We start from the raw sequence: 19,838 nt of genomic DNA on the forward strand, positions 1-19,838 counted from the left end.
TTGTATTAACAATAAGATTAGAACCGTAGAAACTTACGGGTATCCATATGTATACACGCACCGTACATACGTACATACGTATGTACGTGGTTTGAATAACTAACGAAAAAGGAGAATAAAAAACAAATCTGTGAATATCGCGTCACAAACGATCAAGTTTCGAAAAATTACCAATAGATGAAGCGTTGGCTTCCACGCCGCGTAATATGCATACCGTATAGAAAGTGAAAAGACAAATTCATCAGTCAGTTCCTCTTCGAGGAATTCAAAGAGAATAATTTTTTTTCTTCAAACGTTCGGTTGTTTCATGTATTATAAATATTTTTTTTTGCGCACGCGTTTCAAGTTACGTACATAAATATAAAGTATCCCTATACGAACGTTCGTATATATGGAAACTAATGAGCCAAATATTTCATAACGTTACGTTATAATTATGATAAATTATACCGTGCATATAATCGTCAAGGAAAATTATAATTAATTACTGATCTACGTACAGTCGACACAAGCGCGTGGGTAATTATCGATTACAAATAATTGCGCTGTGTTGGAAAAATCACATTTGATTCTATGAAATTAATCGTGACTAATGAACGAAATTTTCAAACTTCGGTATCCGTTATAAATATATTTTATTCGATATCAATTGTTGCTCCAACAATACATTGTAAATTATCGTTACAATTGGGTGTACATTGTTTTTTTTTTTTTTTTTTTCTTTCTATAATTAAATTTTTTTTACTTTTTCTTGTCGTCCGTATGTAAGTACGTGATATTAATTATACATGGTTTGTAAATGTTTCACATATTGATAATCACCTAAAATTGATCTACGAAACTATAATATAATAAATATATACTAGGTAGAGTGAACATCACCAGTTATTTTTTCACCGTACCTATGCGACTAGCGCACAAAGGCGGTATTTAATACATATATTCGTCGATTCAAATATATCGGCTATCAGTTGCTATACGTGTAAATGTGTTCTTTTATTCATCATTTATCGTGTATCATTCTCCAATTTCTCTAACTTAGTTCTCTTTCACTATGTTTTTTGTTTTTCATTGGATTTCGTTTGTTTATTTCCATTTTTCTTTTTCACAGCTATCGGCTATGCGTATCTATAATAATATGTGTTTTTAAGTATCTATATTATGTATAGTTATTAAGTTCGGTTGAAACATTGCATATAAAAATTAACTACGGATACAAGGCGTCATCCTACGTATGATGGTAGAGAATTCATCGACGCCTCTACAAATGTTTAGAAATAGATGTTAGTTACAAATGAACGTTTGTTTTTATGTTTCTTTTTTTTTCTTCTTTTTTTTGTCGCGAGATTTTAACATTTTTTTTTATCTCAGCTTTTATTTTCACGATCAATTCAATTCCTTTATTTTACTTACATGCGTGATGTAAGTGTAAATCGATTAACGGAATTAAATGAGTCGTTGAAAAATAATACTTCATTGTATACATGTGTATTGAACAATTTTGACAGTTATTAGTAATTATATACTAGGATAAAAAAAAAAAAAAAAGTTAAACAAAACATATCGTCGATGAAACTATTATAATATTAAGTAAAATCATCTCGCGTTGCGAAACACAATAGTGCCTACAGCGAATTATGCCTATGGAGAGAAAAAACAAAATGTTTTTTTAAATAATAATATAAAAGTCGGAAAACGAGCACCTCCGTTTGCGTATTTAAATATAATTGAGAAATTCTAGTCCCGCACAGAATTTCAACTGGAATACAATTTTATAACGCGTTTATAAACTTAATAAACTTCATACAATTAATGGCAGAATAAAAAGTGAAACTCTGGTCAGCTGATCTTAAAAATCAGCCCTATTAACGCTTGGTCTCAGGACGGCAAAACGTCCAACTCCAAAACACTTTGTGTCGCACTTCGGAAATTTTTTTCTTCACTCTTGTGCACCATAACGGTTTTGAATTCATCTGATGGCGCCACTTGTTGGCTCGGCAATGGATTCCTAGGTAACGTCGCTATGGGGTTTGTGTTATAGTTTCGATATGATTTTTCACACGGATAAATACCGTTCTCCGACTCGGAGTTATGCCTCCTTTTATGGAGGGATTCCATACCGGGATTCGGCTTGTATTGAACTTCTTTACTGTCCTCGAAATTAGGGACAGTTTGCATGGAAACGGTCGTTCTCTGATCGTTAAACAGCGACCTTGGATTCAAGGTAACTTCTCTCGCGGAACCGAATCGTTTGAAAGCGGGATTCGCTTGAGGGGGAACGTTGGAGTTTATGAAATCGTTCGTCGGATAAGTTTCCGTGATATTCTCAATTTTGATTTCCGTCAAGTTCTGTCTGATCAATAAATCCGGCGCGGCTTCCGGTAGAGGCTCCTGCGATATGGGTGGCCACTTATAGTCAGCCGCCATATCGCGTTCGATGGCGAGATAACGTTTTTTCGATTTGTCCACGTTGTGCCATCGGTATCTTAGTTTACCGAACACGATGTACTCGACGACGAAGTACTCGACGAACATTGCTAGGACGAAGTTGGCGAATCCATAAATCACGAGGACGTACCTGAATCCAACGTCAGTCGGCAATTCGAGTTCAAAAGTATCGGCGAGCCACTTGAATGGAAACAGAGTCATGTAAACTGAAAATATTGTCATCAGAATAAACGAAGTCAAAAGCCCCCAGTTCGTCCAGAGAGGTTTTCTGTAGGGTCGTCCCTTTGAGAATACTATCGCTAAGATTATGTACTGCATCGAACTTATGACGAATATCGTGTAATTTTCCGTACACCCATCGCCCCCTTCGGCGTCCTCTCCGTTCAATGCATTTGCGTTAAATGCCTTGAACCCATCCTGTTGTCTCAAATGCCATAGACTGAAGTATTGGAAGACAGCGACGATCGAAATTTGCATGAACAAACTCAAGATAGGAGATGTGCTTATCAGGCTGGTTAACGGCGCGGTTTTGTGCAACGGCCCGTCGTACGCTTCCGTTCTACCGAAGAAAAACGCGAAGACTGATATCACGAAGAGATCGATGTAAAGAAATTCGATATCCGTCAGGTTTGATTCTATTTGATAAAGCAGCATAACCGAAACGAATTGCGTCAGGGAATAGGCCGCCATGTATTTAAAAATACCAAAGGAAGTAACTAGAGCCGCTCTACCCTCTCGGATCACAGAAATAAGACAAGATATATCCATTTCTCGACTCGTGAACGGCGATGCCACCGATGATTCCGTATCCGACAGTGAAATTCCAGTGTGCGCTGCCTTCAGGGCACCGCAATCGTTTGCCCCGTCACCGACCATCGCTAGAATTCAATGCAAAAAATAAAAACTATTATTTCAACGATTTTACAACGAATAACAAACGGTGCTGCGGTACGGAATCTCTCATCTCTGGTTCGGTTTCAAAAGAACCGTTCGAATTAAAATAAAATCTTTTCTCTCCCCCATCCGCAGCTTCGCGATAAAATCAACGGAATAGATAGTTGAATCGGTTTCACACAAATTGAACTTGTTCCACGAACAACAGAAGAACTTTAAGTGCGACGGTGAGAGCCGTAATTGACTTACAAGGAAATACTTTAGCTACTTATTAAGTCGGTCTACTTGACCGAAAGAAGGATAAATGATCGTATTCTCAGTAATTTTGCAAGCTTACGTAATGAGTTTGATGATTAAGAGCCTTATTATTCTATTTCATTTTCTTACTTTCCACATCTTTTTTGGTCAGATTTTTTTTTTTTTTTCTTCAATAAGAGAGCTAACTGCATAGGTATAGAAATCTAATAATAACGAGCTCAATCACGAGGGTGGTTAGCGAGAAAATTCTCGTTCGCGGTATATAAACTTTTGCACGAATAGCCTAGATCTCGATAGAAAACGCGATTATAACTTGTAATTTCTAACGACAGTTCCTACGAATACCCTTTCTCATGTATAATATACTTGAAAATTGTTAAAATCCAATTATGATATACTGACCGACATAATATCCAAGAGCCTGGAGTTCTTGTACCAGTTGCTGTTTCTGATCGGGTGACATTCTGGCGAAAATTGTTCCTCGGGTGGCAATTTTCGGAATCAATTCCGGATAGTATTGTTTTATCATTGCCCAGGTCTTTCCGGTCAACGAAAAAACGTACTTGTTCGACGTGATGTGTAAACTGTAACGAGAGTAATTGGTATTCTTAAAGCTGATTTTTTTAATTGTGCAATAACCCCGCAACAACAACACGCGATATTAATAATAATGATTTTAACGATACACGTCAAAAGGATTCGATCGCGATTTACCAACCGCTAAAGGCGTTCCGCTAAAGGTGTGCGGTTGTAATTCGCAAATTTAATTCGACATGTCCCGATTATAACTTAACCGTTCAACACTTTCACGAACGCCCAGAGCGACGGCTACACGGCCATTTCAGATGGCTCGTAAACGTAAAAATCATATTGTAGATCGTTAACTATTTTACGTCTTTCAGCAACAAAAAAAACCAAGCGACAGATGTACGTTTTTTTTCAAAATTCATTCTTCCTTCGGAAGATTAGTGCAGCAGATGTGATAGTTCGTACGTGAGTTAGAAGTAAAAGAGTATATTAAAGCTGTAATGAAAAATTGTAGAATCGGAATGGTACTTACTCATCGGACAAGTAGTTGACTTGATTCGCGGTATGATTGCCCTGCGTTGATCCATTCTCTACGGTTTCCAAACTAGCTATACTGTTCAAATCGGTCATTTCGCTCACATCGTTCCCTATCGGCGACGTCGGACTGTGTTGGCTCGTACTTTGAGTGAAATAAATTTGAGGTTTCAGAAGATTTTGCTGCGTGATTGCCGCCACAGCTATAACGGTGACGTGGTGTTTCACTATTCCACAATCTCTGGCAACGGATAACGCCGTCAACATGTTGTCACCCGTGACCATGACCGTTTTTATGCACGCTTCGTTCAGGTTTGCGATGACTGGCGATGTTCCCGGCTTCAAACGATTCTCCAATATAACGAGGGCCAGAAAATTCAAATCCGTTTCCACCGATTCTCTGCTTATCCGTTGCACTTTAGCGTACGACAACCTGTTCAGAGATTTGTGCGCCAGAGCTATCACTCGATAACCCTCGGACGTGTACTCTTGAAGGACCGATGCGAAATCCGATGGAACTGTAACACGGGAAGAAAAAAAAGGTCTACGTAGAAAATACGATCGATCGATTATATCGGAGGATAAATTGTCGGACACTCACTCGACTCGGGCTTTGACAAACTCAGGATCATCTCGGGGCTTCCTTTGCAGTAAAAATCGAAGTGATTAGCACCCAATGTCCTGGTGATCACGCTCATTCGTTGGAGGCTCGATGAAAATGGAAACTCCCTGACTATACCGATTTCCATCGACTGTTCGGCGAGATCCAATTTCGACTCGCCGAGTGTTTCTTCGAAATTGCTCGTCGTCTCCGCCATATTATCAGTCATTGCCGAGTTGATCGAATTCTGACGCCCCGGAGACACGGTGAGATCGTTCAAATGATGCGCCAGCTTAGAATCCTTCGGTGGTCGGACGACGGTCGGGAAAATCATCGAGAATTTTGATTCGTCGGAGACGGCCGCTTCCTCCAAGTTCCATCCGGTCGATTCGAACATCTTGAGATCCAGGGGATCCCCGGACAATTCGTTATTAATTATTGTAATACTATGACAGGTGACCATACCAACGAGAGTTTCGTTCAACGGAAGGGTCGATATGTCTTTGACGGGTTGTTGAAATGTACTGTTCACTATGGGCACAACACCCCACATGTCCAATCCATCCTCCGTCAACGTTCCAGTCTTGTCAAAACATACGCAGTCGATGGAACCCGAGACATTTATAGCTCTCGGACTCGTGCAGTAAATTTGTTTCTTCTGAAGTCGACTCTGGGCGACGAGTCTGCCGACGGTCATAGCGGCCGGAAGGGCCGGCGGTACGACGATTGTGATCAAGTCGAGCGCTTCGACCGCTATGTGACCCGCAGCAACACCGCGAAGTGCTTTCGAAATTACCGTATAAATTACACCGACGCTGGCGATGCAAGCTAACAGCACAACGAACTTGTAGGAATCATGTTCAAACTTGAAGTCGACGGGCGGCGGATACATTATGGACCGTACCAGCTCACCTTTGCTGGTACTGAATCCGGTCCTGATCACAACGGCGATTACTTTTTCCGTACCAAAGTACCTCGTCTGAATTACCTTGGTTCCGCAATACAGAGTGTGTCTCGCGTGTTCTTTGGTGTCGTAAAGAACCTCGCTCGATGCGGGAACCGGTGTTTTTGTCACCGGTACCGATTCACCGGTCAACATCGATTCGTTCAGGATACAGTTTCCCGTCAACAGGACCGCGTCGCATGGCATTATGCAACCGTGGGAAGGAATCACGAGAACGTCACCGGGAACTAATTGCTCCGTCGGTATGCTCTCCGTTTTTCCTAAAGACCGATCGCGGATCACCGTCGCTACGTCGGAGGAATGAACGGTGGATCTTAAGTTGTGCTGGTTCTGGAATGGTAAAGGTAATCCATAAAGGTCATTGCAAAAGGTCTCCGTTGTCTAAATCGTTACAATGACGGAATGTAAGACGGAACATACCTTCCTGGTTTGAATGACGGCCATAGCGATACCGAAACCAGACATCGTGAGAATCGCCATTGCGTAATAATAATAATCATCCGCTATCCAGAGACAGAAGCTGAACAATTGGAAGACGTAGAAGGGGTTCAAAACTTCCAAACAAAATAGCTTCAGGATACTGTTAACTGGGATGACAATTTCGTTGTTACCGTAAACGAAACGCCTGTAAAACAAAGACACATTTTGAGTGAAGCTTCGCTCGATAGTTTTCTTCACAGATCGAGAGCAATATCCGATAGGAATTCCGAACTCACCGCATGAATTGATGCTGTGCATTTAGTCCTCGCATTACATGTAAATCTGAGGTCAGAACTCCTTCGTCCAAGCCTCTCAACTTCAGAAACTCCGATCTGTCGGTGTCCCAGACGTAGGTGAGTTTCTTGCAGCTAAACGTGACTATCGATTTGACCTCTGAAAAATTGATAACGTTTAGTTCGAGTTCTCGCTACGATTCGGACGGCTCGAGGTATTCACCTTTGAATTGACCTCCGGTAAGATGAATGGATAAAGTGAGGGGCCCTTTGTCATCTTCCACTTCGCTGAGATTTTCGTCTTCCGGGAACGACTCCTTGCCAATTAACATATCTCCGTCGTTAGAAATCCTCCTGTCGAAACGAACGAAAAGTAGATTAATCAGGTGGCCCGATTTGTCGCGATCGTGAAAAGACAACGGTCATTCGGTATTGTACTAACGAGACTTCGTCCGCGGCGACGGTGATTAATTTCTTGACGTAGTAACTCGTGTGTTTTCCTTGAAATCGTTCCACCAGAAGTACGGTTTCCGCTTCTTCTAACGAGCATTTTGTGTGCGTAGCGAGTAGCATCAGATGGGGAACCCAGTGGAAGACCAAACGCAATAATCCAGCTGTGCAAACGATCAATATCCACGTAATAGCGGTCCAAGATGGATTTCTTTTGTATCTGTAACGATTTCCGAATTTTTGAGAAAACCTCGCACCTGGCACCGATGGGACTCGACGATTCGTCATTGAACGCGATCGATATCGGTAATCATCATTTTCTACCAACCCGTAAATTTCCATTTGATCCTCTTCGCCGGCGTTGATGTAGTCCACTCCATTCTTGAGGTGGAGGAGGCCATTGCCCCGAGTTCCTAATGTACAAGGTTTCGATTTTTATTTTAAGTTTTTCTTTTTTTTTTTCGGTGCTAAGGTGCTACGTGAATTTGAAGGATTCCTTTCGATATACAGATTAAAATTCAATTCGAATAAAATCAAAGGAAAGAAAAGAGCATACGAGATCTAACGTCCACGGATTTTCTACTGTCATCAGTTGCGCTCACGTGGTCGTCAGCAGAATTGCGCATGATAGATCAACAAAACTATGAGGGTAAAATTACAACGGTAGAAGAATAAGTCCGCGTCGTCAACGTCTACGCGTGGTTAACGTATACTCGTTAATGCGGGTTGGCCGAAATTCAACCAATGCTTTTATACCGCGAGTCAGCAAACAGAGTGAGAAAAAAAGAATCGGTATGCTTCTACATATTACGTAAATAAAAAGTAATAATCATTATACTCGTTAGATAGAGATTATGGTTTTTTTGTAGCCCAGGTTTGATCTACAAGGTGTTAAGATACGATTTGCGGCTCGCATCGCTCTGCGCTACTCATCGTCAATTTTCAATAATTACGCATGCCTGGTTAAGTTTAATTTACTGCGAATGTTCATAACAAGAGCACGGATGTGTAAAGATGAAATGATTGTCAAGCGGAGGCCATATCTACGCATGGCACCGTCGTGACGTAATCATTCGTATAATGACTGGTATGGAACAGGGCGCGAAAAAAAAAATTCCACAATTTTAGAAGAGAGAGAAAAAAAAAACAAATTCAAAATACAGGTCACCATCGTCTACGTTATATATGATATGTAAAAAAGTGCGACGCGAATTCTCCAGATGAGAAACTTTTTTTTGGATTCGAGATCAAGATTTGTTCGAACCTGATCGTTTTATACGTATGTATTTCCAGGTGTAAACATTTATGATATGCAGTTTAAACAACGAAAAAAATATCCTCACCCTCCAACAATTCGGTTTTTTGTTCACGTTGGTGTTCAGCGGTCGGGTTGCAGGCGTTGCGATTTCCAAAAACGCTATAAGCATTTCGAGCAAAGCTCAAATTCAGTTTATTCGGCGTCGACGGCATTTTAGTTATTTATATTATGTGAGTGACTCCGCAATGTTTCGTGGAACGAAATGAATATCCAACTTATTTTTCACCAGCTTGATTAATTACGACGACTCGTTTCTTATATTCAGAATCCTCCGTGTCTTTACTTTTATTCTATTTTCTTTATCAACTAAATTTTTTTTAATCTTTGTGAATTATCCCTAATTGTATTTCCGGTACCTTGACTTCGCCTAACTATACCTCAACAACAGCAATATCAACAACAACAACAACAACAACAATTTGGTAAACCACTTCTTCTTCAGCACAATTAATTTTAAGTAAAACACACTTAATTTTAATATGTTAACATCGATGAAAAACACCTATACCGTATTATCCATATATTCAAGGATCTACGTTATATAATCTACGCGATGATGCCCCTACTACAATAATAGTCCTTGGCGTTAGGTGACGATCTTCAAATTAATCGAGGTTTTATCGTTCAACGGGAGATTGTTCTCAACCGAGCGATTCAGTTATCACCGTACAGAATAATGAGAGAAACAAAACTCTCCTGATAATTATTGTCTCTCGTTGATCGGTCGATCAGGAGAAAATGATCTCGGGGTAATTATTCGGCGAAACAAACGAGAGGCGGGGACGGCGAGAGCGCAAACAATAGCGTGGGATGATTCGGATCTTTGGAAAAAATTCCTGATGGTATTTTCCCTATTCGACGAGGCGAGGAATTTCAGCGAACGTTGATCTCGGCGAGAAGGACCCTCCGTGTCCCAGTGTCAGAAAACGGTCCGTATCCCCATGTTGCCGATGACGATTGGAGAGGAGAGGAAGTGAAAATTATCTTCACCCTGTCTGCTACCGGCAGTGATAGAAGGTTAGCATCGTGTCTGAATACGCGGCTCCTGTATATTTCATCTAATTCTCGTCGACTAGTAGTTAACTCTAGTAATACAACCGCGTCTAGTTTACTCGAAATTTAATACTGTTTTGTTTTTTCTCTTTTCTTTATTTTTTTTTTTAAGTACTGCTAGCTCGGCAGGCTAATAACTTCAAGGAAGTGAAGGAGACAGCGGTACATCAACAATGTGCAGCTGCAGCTATCGATTTTGTTTATTGTGCTGCAGGACTTATGGTAAAAAAGCTGATGCTATCGCTCCGGGTTTTGTCTTGACGGAAATTTCTGTCAGTCACCAGGGTCGGTGAGTTTTCGCCATCCAATTCGAGGCGTTGTAACCGCTCGTTCACCCTCGCTCATTCCTCGTTCCAATTCGGCGATATCTTCCAATGCGCGGTTCGACGCTACAGGTGATACTCGAAATTTATTGACGGTACCGCTATTACCGAAACCAGAACCGTACGAGTACCGAAGTACTTTTTCTCTCGGTGCGCAACAGCTCTGCTCGACCAATCCACTTTTTTCAGCAGTTTTGGTATCGCGTACCCAACGGCGCCTTATCTCCAGCTTGTTCCCGTTTGTTGTAATATTTCGCTTGTTTCTTACGTTTCCAAAGGATCCACTCCACGTACCTCCACCGCGTGGCGCGGTATCTGCTCTCGATGCAGATGCTACGGTTATCTCGAACCTCCCGTTTCCTTTATCGTTCGACCTCAAATACATTACGGGTTGAAGAAAATTGATGAATTGCGATCGAGCGCGATCGACAAATTAATAGAAATTCAAAGGGAGGACAACCACCCCGTTCGGAAGACCTTTGTTTTTTTATTTTTAAATAATGTATCGTCGGTACTTGCGCGACTCAATTTACCGTCCGTCGACGTGATTCTACATTTGAAACGAAATGTTATTTATAAATACAGCACCACAGATGTTCCGTCGTCCTCCGGCAAAGGGTTTTGAAATTCTTATAAAATAAAATTTTGTTCCTCCACCCCTCTTTGTCCACAGGTATTTCGAGTGAGTCACTCCTATTTTTATCCTAATCCGGGATAATCTTATAGCAGGTGAAATACTTCGTTCGACATATAGATGCTCACTGAGTTTCAACTCTATTTATAGAAAACCTTATTCTGGAAATACCGATTTTTAATTTATTATTAACTCGGACGTTACGTCACACTACTAAGTACTCGAGACAAGAGCACCAGCTGTCTTTCGAGGTATAACGTCAAAGTTCAATTGTTAGTTCACTTTGTGCAATCACCAAATTGATCGAACTTTTAAGTAGGTATGTAACTGAAAGCTCGACTCGACTGCGCTGACGACTTAGTTTAAAATATCTTTTTTTTTTCTTTTCACATATACATCTATTATCCGGGACTGATTTATTGACGAGTCAGCCAATGGTTGTCGATTTATTATTGGAATTATTATTATCTATTGACTCGAAATGAAATATTTCGTCATGTTATATCAGATCGTACTTCTTTATGGCTTTCGCACACGTTCGAGAAATAGATGGAACGTTTTTAATCCCACTTTCGAAATCACTTTTAATTTTTGCAAATAACGTCTTATAACGCACAGTGTAATGTAAATTTTCAATTTTTTTCAAATCAGTCGTTTGAATGATTCACCATGTTCGGGACTTCTAAGTACAGAGAAAACTGTGCAATGGTTCATGCCTAAAATCTTACTCATATTGAACGGATTTATATCAGCCTTGGACGCCGTCGAAAATGAGAAAATCTAAAATTAAAAAAAAAAACCTCACTTCCTGCACCGAAATCACCTTTATTCACTTTTTATTTCACATTTATGGAGATTTCATAATAATATTATTACGAAAATCGGAGCTCTTCCATCACGCGCGTTTCAAATATGTACCTCGGTATTATATCTTTTTCAAATAAAATCTCCATGCAACTTTAGAATTGTAAATTTTTTTTAGCAACTGCTGACTAATTCCAAAGCGATGATGGAACAGTTCTGGGGAAGCGACAACGTGACGAACGTCCTCCGACGTGCAAGTAACTTGACTGCTTCGAGCAGATACAAGATGGTGGTTGTAAGGCCGTGGGCTGCGAGCGTTATATTTCAAATAATCGTCTAATACAGTTTTACAACCGATGCCACGTTGAGAAAATTTCTGAAATTTTTTCTTATGCGATAAATATCGAGTGCCGCTCAATATTAGCGTTTCTAAAAGTTATGTGGAGTATCGTCGGTCAATGGATGCACATTTTCTAGCAGAAGACATGCGCGTGGCCATTTTCAACTCCCCTCCTCGATTCTTGCGTCGCGGCAAACCAAGAGAAACAAATGAGTTCGAACGGAGTTCGAATGGCGTTCGGTATTTTCGAGCGGCTAGGCACGTCCGCCGGCTAATTTATCATTAACGGTACTAATTGTCAGTCCTTCTCTTATCTTACACCCGCCTCAGATAACGATTCCGGCTTCAGCTCTTTCAGAATCCAATTTCAAACGAGGCCTAAAATTGGTCCGCCGCTCGCTGATCTTCCATTGTTACGTATCGACCGCCCAACGTCACGGCGCCATGCGCGGCTATGGTGTACAGCTAATACCCTTATTCGTTCAGGTACGTAACGTGGATATCCGTCGCCCCGTTCATTAGAAAATATATTCCTCAAGTTGCAGGGCTCTGTAATTACGTACAACGCACTCGAATCAGGACCGCGCACGACTAAGATAATGAAAACGAAACTCGTCGATCAAATTTAACACCGTATGGTCGCACTTCACTGACGCGCTATCTCTGAGTTTGTTCACGTAAATGACACTCGGTTGTATAAGCCTCGTGATTGTTGCCGTCATCAGGTTTGTATAAATATCTTCATTACCGGGTATAATTTTTCTTGTGTAATGTTATTTGAACAGGTACTTGATCGATTAAAAAATAAAGACAATAATGTTTTTAATCTATTATGCGGTATTGATTATCGGAAATTCTCCGCCTTCATTATAGCAAAAATTTTCAACCGATCGAATGTCCTCTTTGACATCGTCCGTACGACTATTGCAATTTCGACGAGTTATTCTAAAAAAATCTCAATCTCGTGATGCAATATATCTTGATCAGATTACACCTCTCTCTGCAACGAAATTATCTATCGCTCAAGGCTAAAAAATGTCTTATGCAATATTGGGGCCAGCCTGCAGAAGAGTTGACATTTATTTGAGATTTCATGACTATTCTGCTCCTAATTCAACCAAGCAGCGTTTTTAATGATTTTTATGTGTCAGACTATTCGTGTATTTCAATACCAGCTCGGTAGAACATTATTCCCTAATCATTAGATATCTGTAAATATTTAGGGTGTCACAGAAGTAACGGACGCGATTGTTGCATCTGATAGAAAATGCAATTCTGAGACGAAAAGTCCTCAGCCATTTCTTGATCAGACGTATAGATAATTAATTATCAATTAAAATAAGAAGCCAATGGGGTGCGCGCTATAGCGGCAAGACAACGTAGAGGGAACGTGATAGGTGACTGCGAGAGTGAGACGCGTGAGGTTAGGTTATGTCTTGCCGCTGTAGCGCGCATCCCATTGGCTTCTTATTTTAGTTAATAATTAATCACCTGTGCGTCTGATCAAAAAATGGCCAAAGACTTTTCGTCTCAGAATTTCATTTTCCACCAGATGCAACGATGGCGTCAATTTACTTCTGGGACACCCTATGATTATTCGTGATTTCGCAAGAATTTTCATTTCATCATCGTCAACGTCTCTGACGAGTGTTTAACGTCTCTGAATATTTGTTTTCATCTTGAAAAGATTTTCTGATAATATTCTGCGCCAGGTATTGTGACGTGAAAATGACGACACGTATATTTCTTTTCGTTCTGGCCTGAAATTCGTCATCGAATTCAATAGCTGTACGCAAACTATAATCTGTAATGTTTCACCTATACGTGATGTATCTCTCACTTGAAAAAACATCCATACGATTGTATAAGCGAAGAATATAGTTAGGTAAAAATAAGTTGAAAATATAAACGAACAGCGGTTTTGAACTGCATTTTATTGATAGGCGATGAAATTATCGTGAATAAAACGAATGCCCACGATTAAATAACGACGAAAAGACTTTATCAACCACTTCCTCGAGAATAACGATAGCTAAGGCGGCTCGTGAATCACGGGAAATTCCATTTGCATGGCACTAACATCAGTTGAATTTTATAACGAGAAGTATGCGAACGGTTGAACGGTGAGTAATTTAACTTGTGTCGGAAGAAAAACATGCCGTTAAGAACTATAACTCTGGTAAGGATTACCAGATTCTATTCTCCGTTCTTATACGCACGTGGATTTCAGTAATTCAAATAATTTGCGTAGATAGAAAATTTTCCGCTTGTAATTGTCCCCTTTTGTCTTCAATCTACAACGAAACTCGGCTCTGAAGCCTCACTCGAAGTGGGGCAGACCAATTTGAACCAAACTTACATCGTGTTATATCGAGATGTTACAGCGATACTTTTATACGATGCCTTTTCAAGTGGGTCATGTGTATTATTCGGGTCATCAGACAGCTAATGGCAACACAAATATTAAGCTGAGGATTAATGAACTTGGCTTCTATGCAGCTGACCGCATTATCTAGTCACTCGAATTTCTATATCTATACTAATACTTGTATATATACAAATCGTAATTGAGCAACTTCGTATGATCCGGCGAATGGATTCTCAGAGTCTTTCAATCACCGCGCGAATCGATTATGTTGTACATACATCCCGTATGCTCTCAAAGAATAATTTATCGATGAGTTTCAAGAAAAGCATAATGACCCTTATGAATCGTCATGCCATTGCAGCTGTCTGAATTTCAATTAACGTGGTCCAATTAGAGTCGATTGCAATTAAACTAATCTCTCGGAATGCAACGTCGACCTGCAGGGTGTTACAGTACATGATCCGAATCAGATCAGGTTACTATGTATTTCCGAAGATCCGTTCAAAAGGCAATTTCCAGATATCAGCGATATTCGGTTTTATACTGTTCTCTCAAATTTCCAGAATAACGTCTCAAACTTCCTGGTCCGTAAAAAAGAAGCTATTCAAACGCTCCCGAAGAACATTTACAATGCCCTATTCCCATCGGTCAAGGTAAGTTGATAACTAGATAAGTTGGTAAGTTCAGTTGATAAGATATGTAAAAGCTCCCCACCATTGAACGATTCAAGTGGTGGGTAAGTCTGGCAACAGACGTCACCTGCAGGCAGAACTTACAACTGACTTTTATACGATGAGGTATCCCATCGGTTGAAAAAGAGTTACGATTCGCGGGTGAAATCCCACTTGCCATACGTCGCATGTGATTCACCTGGACTCGAGGTATCCCGTTGAGTTAAGAATTTACGAACCTGGGAATGAACTCGTTGAAAAAGAAAAAAAATGATAAAATTACGGATAGCAGAGTACGTCGAACTCTGATTGCGATTGCAAGAAATTGACTTTCTTGAGGAAGACGCGAGTTTCAAACAAGCGCAGGTATATACGAATATCACGTTACTATATATACCTTCGTAGTTTCAAACTACAAGTAGGCCATAAGTGTCCCAATAGAAAATTGTTACAATCATCATGCGGGACTGAGCCCATGATTTGTACAAACAATAGTCTTTAATGATGCGCCTCTCGAATATTTGCACGTACAATTAATCATCTTGCGACACGGAGTTGCGTGAGGACAAAATAATCATAGGCACAGTGTTTAATACCACGTAAGATGAAGGATGTCAGAAGACATATTTTTGCCCGAACCCCTCGAACGACAGGTCTATGTGGACGTTGGAATTGAACGTAGAAAGTTAATTACTCGCACGTCAATGCGAAAGATTAATTTTTTTGCCGGGCAAAATTTTTTTGTCAGCAAATTAGAAACGTGAGCGGATAAACGACTTGGCCATAACTTGTTTTCTGGAGTTGTAAGATTCAACTTATTTATTTTCAACACGTTTTCAAATAAGATGAAGCCGTGAAGTTCAAAAATTTATCTACAAAACACACCAGGTATATAACTGATTTGCCAAAATTATTCCGTGGAAAGAAGAAATTGAACATCAACAATTTGCTTGGAAGACAATCGCGTCTCTAATTTGGCACTTTGATCAGGTGTTCAAATATGGGATTATAATCTGTTCGGGTATCTAGCCCGTTCATTCATAGAGATAAATATGAAGATAAGCAAGTGTCGCCTCGACTTCATCAATAAATTTTTAGTCCGACTGTTTGTTTATTGTAATAACTTGATTCGGGCGAATAGTCATAAATATTCTGTTTCTATAGTTAATCAGTCTGACTGTACGACCATGTACGACGTTATATGAAAATCAAAAATTAATATTATAAATGCGTTGAAAAAAAAAAAAAACGATCGTTACGGTCCAAGAATTTCCGATCTTTTAGCCGTATACTTGAATAGTTGATCGTTTTGCCGGAACTCGTTCTTCTACATGAGAACGGAGAGATCTTGGTCCAATCTGTCTGGCGCTAACGATTACGAGTTTAATAATAAATAAAAAATCGCACGATCGACGCTAACAATTTATTACCATATCGATAATGTAATGACAATATCATGCCAGGGTACGTGCTCCGCAATTTATTCATTCAGTTCTTTTTACGTTATTTGTTTTAGTTAGATTTTTTTGTTTTCTAACAAGAGTTGCGCAATTGCCGGATAAGATACAGTGCTATTCTTCGCAAACAAGTAGATATGTTTTTACAACATTATCAAATGTTAAACGTTGAATTAATTTGCAATTGAATTATCGAGTATATCAGCGAAGGACTCGTGATAAACCTTGGTATATACTGGAATTAGCATACACACTATCCGTACGAATTGAATTTTTCTTTTTTTCTCTCTAAATCTAACAATCGTTTTACTACCGTTTTTTAGCTTTACACAAATCGCGATCGATTTCTGAAGAAACGCCGAAAGAATTTTCTCCGAAAATCGTATTTTCTTTTGTTCAACAGTTCGAAGACTGCAGCGTGCATGTGCGTCAGAAAAGCTCAAAATTACATCGAATCAGTTCGAAGGCTTTTATCTGAGATCGTAAAAGTTGAATTAGAGTTCTACGTACTTTGATCTTTTAGTTGCTTGTAACCTTGCCTGGGAAACGTGTTATAATTCATCCTCCGAAATGTACGTGTCAGTAACAAGTTAAACAGTAACAATATGGCCTAACAGTTGCTACAGCACTTCTGACATATTCGATGTATGTAATTGATAGTCACGTGCCTTAATTGTACCAACTGAAGAAAGTTACGATCGTTGATAGAGAGACTGCGACGAGTTCACGCAAGATGTACAGAGGTTATCGCTATTGTTCATGAAGTCGTCTCAAAATTCAGCTTATCTGCTCCTAAACGCAAGTGGATTAGGAGTTTCGTTTTAAAATGTTTGAAAATATGGTCTATAGAGTTCACTGACTAGACCCAAAAACAAGAGAACCAAACGAGTGTATTCGCTATAATTGAAATATAAGGCACAATTTATTTTCAAACTTGATAACAGCCAGTCTCGTTGCGAGCATCAAATGGTCGATGTTACTTCTCACGTTCGAATGAATTTCGAAAAATCAATCTCAACCGATTCGTACTGGGTTCACGACAAGGGCGACTCGCGAGTTGGAAAATGTGAACAGTCAAAGACAGTCACGTGTCTAATACGTGAAAGTGTAACGCGAATGCAATTACCAAAGATAGAAAGCAGTTGCGGTGCGGTAAAAGGAAATGTGACTCCGAAACGTCTGACGATGGAAAATGTACCGTATATACTGGGCGCGATGGAACACTTACCGTCCATGATATCCATGGTGATTCAAGCTCGGTCTGAAACACACCTGTTGATCAAATTCACTCGGCAATCCTTTTCCGACAGCATCATTATTCCACGGGCAACTACTAATTACGAGTATCCGTCAATGACCTCCTTGGCGCATGTCCGCTGGAAGAAAAAGCCCCTTGAGAAGGCCCGATCGAAGCGGAACTACATTTTTATGTAAGATTTTGTTTTTTACACTTGTTGCACGAATCAACTATCACGAGAACACTCACGGATCGTTCCAGCGAGGAACGCGAAACACATGGATATACCGATTGGCTGTATGGACTGACCGTCTGACTGACTGACTGGCTGACTTACTGATAATGAAATCCTCCATACGTAATGTAAAGCGCGTATGCTTCTTTCGAGTAGTAAAGGTCCGCGCCAATCGGCCGACGGGCAAGAACGCCAACGTTGGCGGGGGTCGCGTACAAGATGTTATGCCCTTTAGTTGCAGGAGTTATCAACGTCTTCCCGTTCTGTTGGTGCCGCTACTTTGAACCAATTAAAGCTTCGAAAGTCGAGGCTGTTGCCAAGAAGATTCGTTTTTATTAACAGCCTTACAACTTACCCGTTCAAGGGGCGGCGGAAGGGAGGGGGATAACGACATGGATGTTTATATTGGTGTGAACTTTATGTAGTTGTGTACAAATAAGTTCGCAGACGTATCTCAGCTGTATCAACCACGCCGGTGTTGATCGTCGTTATGAATTTACTCCGGACGGATTGAAAATTTTTCTCGAACACTGTGTACATCGATTGAAACGATACGATGTATTTTTTATCGTAATAATTTATTGATACGATTTTTATCGTAACCCGAGCATGGTGTGAATCGAACGAATTCAATCTTGCAAATTTTTTCCTCGCTCAATATCTGTATCGTTCATCGATACGGTTATAAATCATTGTTAGGCGATATTCATCTGACGTCAAGAGCCCGCGCACTTTACTGATTCATCGACGCTAGATTTAATCATTAGATAAGAAAATGTGAATTTGTATTAATATCGATGGCTTTGTTGGATCTACAAGAATCTGATAAATTCGCTCTTCCCAGTTCGTTACCAGATATGGAGAAATATTGAGAAGTTGGTCCGCGTCAACGTAACTTGATTAGATAATTCGAGGCCTTTTTACACGGTCAGCATTATATCTGTATATCAGAAGATCCGCGAAACTCCGAACTTAATTTTTGCTAACGATATCTGGTCGGTTGCAATCTTATTCAGGTCGAAAGACACAGCGATCAATCTTGCGAGAGGCATACCTCGCATATTTCAAGCCCTACCCACCTTCGAGCTGCAAGACATACCTTACTTAAATTGACCGTTATCGCCGTTGCGGTATGCAGGGCCGCATCGGCAAATCTTTGCGGGGCGACTTACCGCAGAAACTTTAACGATATCGCCCATGTTATACGTAACTCTTTTCCGCAGAGGATCACTTGATATCTATCAGTTTTTGTAACTAGTTCGAAAATCAAACTCGAACCCCTTAATCAGCAAATTCTTGCATCCGTGTTCCGAAAAAGCTCAGGGAAAAGATTCACTTCCGCTACAAAATTTTTATCAAAGAATTTTTGATCCAAGCTCACCGCTACATTTCAGCAATGAGTCGTTACTTGATTCACACGAGAATCGATGCAGATACTGATTTCTTATTCGATTCTCGAAATTACTTCGAATCAATTAAACTATTTCAGAATCGTCCATCTTGATGAAGTTAATTACATAAAGTAATTATGTCGTATTCGAATCGTTTGACAATTTGTGTGAGGATTGAACGAAATTAATCGAAAATTATTCAGGAAATCAAATCATAATTTGCTCTCTTTTCTCTTTCAATCCTCACGAATGCCTCACTACTGATACAGAAGAATGTTGAACTAATTTTGTCGTGACGATCGAATGCCTCATGAAATAAAACAATTATTTCCGGCTTGCATGGACGCTATATTTCAAGTCGTAATAAAATAAGACTCGGTAATACATATATGATAGGGGTATAGGTATTATAAAGAATATTGTGAGTCGTGTATAAAATATGATAAAAAAAAAAAAAGAAAATAATAATCATGATAAACAAATTCTTAAATTTATTGTTAAATAATTAAAATAATTATCATAGTAATATATATTAAAATTTTCCTCAACAACGAATATTAATTAATTATTGTCTAATAATTGAAGATAAAAAAAAAAAAGAATAATATTAATTATGA

At 39.7% G+C, this 19,838-nt stretch overlaps 2 protein-coding genes and 1 long non-coding RNA gene across 13 annotated transcripts in view; 2 read left to right on the plus strand and 1 right to left on the minus strand.

Moving 5' to 3' along the window:
- Positions 1-618: 618 nt before the first annotated feature.
- LOC105690187 (polyamine-transporting ATPase 13A3) lies at positions 619-18,173 on the minus strand. 6 transcript variants are annotated; one of them, XM_048655462.1, is made up of 11 exons: positions 17,933-18,173; positions 17,587-17,734; positions 7,719-7,803; positions 7,383-7,610; positions 7,164-7,294; positions 6,944-7,100; positions 6,648-6,852; positions 5,264-6,557; positions 4,661-5,180; positions 4,003-4,184; positions 619-3,326 (listed from the first exon to the last, which is right to left on the minus strand). In XM_048655462.1, the coding sequence occupies exons 2-11, from the start codon at positions 17,600-17,602 to the stop codon at positions 1,879-1,881; spliced, it is 4,266 nt and encodes a 1,421-aa protein (XP_048511419.1). In that variant the 5' UTR covers positions 17,603-17,734; positions 17,933-18,173; the 3' UTR covers positions 619-1,878. The 6 variants fall into 6 exon arrangements, with proteins under 6 accessions (XP_048511419.1, XP_048511420.1, XP_012263212.2 ...); XM_048655463.1 differs by adding an exon at positions 8,734-8,807 and having other exon boundaries at positions 17,587-18,169; XM_012407789.3 differs by having other exon boundaries at positions 17,587-18,173.
- On the plus strand, positions 12,207-12,692 carry LOC125501006. Its single transcript, XR_007278468.1, has 2 exons — positions 12,207-12,348; positions 12,408-12,692. It is a non-coding gene; the product is annotated as an uncharacterized LOC125501006 (long non-coding RNA).
- LOC105690186 (probable phospholipid-transporting ATPase IA) overlaps positions 14,003-19,838 on the plus strand; it is a 59,084-nt gene continuing 53,248 nt past the window's right edge. For all 6 annotated transcript variants that reach the window (XM_048655466.1, XM_048655465.1, XM_048655470.1 and 3 more), the window contains exons 1-2: positions 14,003-14,041; positions 14,794-14,883. In XM_048655466.1, the coding sequence (XP_048511423.1) occupies positions 14,018-14,041; positions 14,794-14,883 (114 nt within the window). In that variant the 5' untranslated portion in view covers positions 14,003-14,017. The remainder of the gene's footprint in view (positions 14,042-14,793; positions 14,884-19,838) is intronic.

This window comes from Athalia rosae, chromosome 5 (genome assembly GCF_917208135.1).
Source record: "Athalia rosae chromosome 5, iyAthRosa1.1, whole genome shotgun sequence".
NCBI classification, from domain to species: domain Eukaryota; kingdom Metazoa; phylum Arthropoda; class Insecta; order Hymenoptera; family Athaliidae; genus Athalia; species Athalia rosae.

Excerpts from the sequence above, each read along its gene's own strand:
- LOC105690187 (XM_012407788.3), bottom strand. The coding sequence starts at position 8,860 with ATGCCGTCGACGCCGAATAAACTGAATTTGAGCTTTGCTCGAAATGCT. Across the intron at positions 6,853-6,943 it reads GCACAGCATCAATTCATGCG|GCGTTTCGTTTACGGTAACA; the intron begins GTGAGTTCGGAA and ends TTTGTTTTACAG. Across the intron at positions 5,181-5,263 it reads TTTGTCAAAGCCCGAGTCGA|TTCCATCGGATTTCGCATCG; the intron begins GTGAGTGTCCGA and ends CCCGTGTTACAG.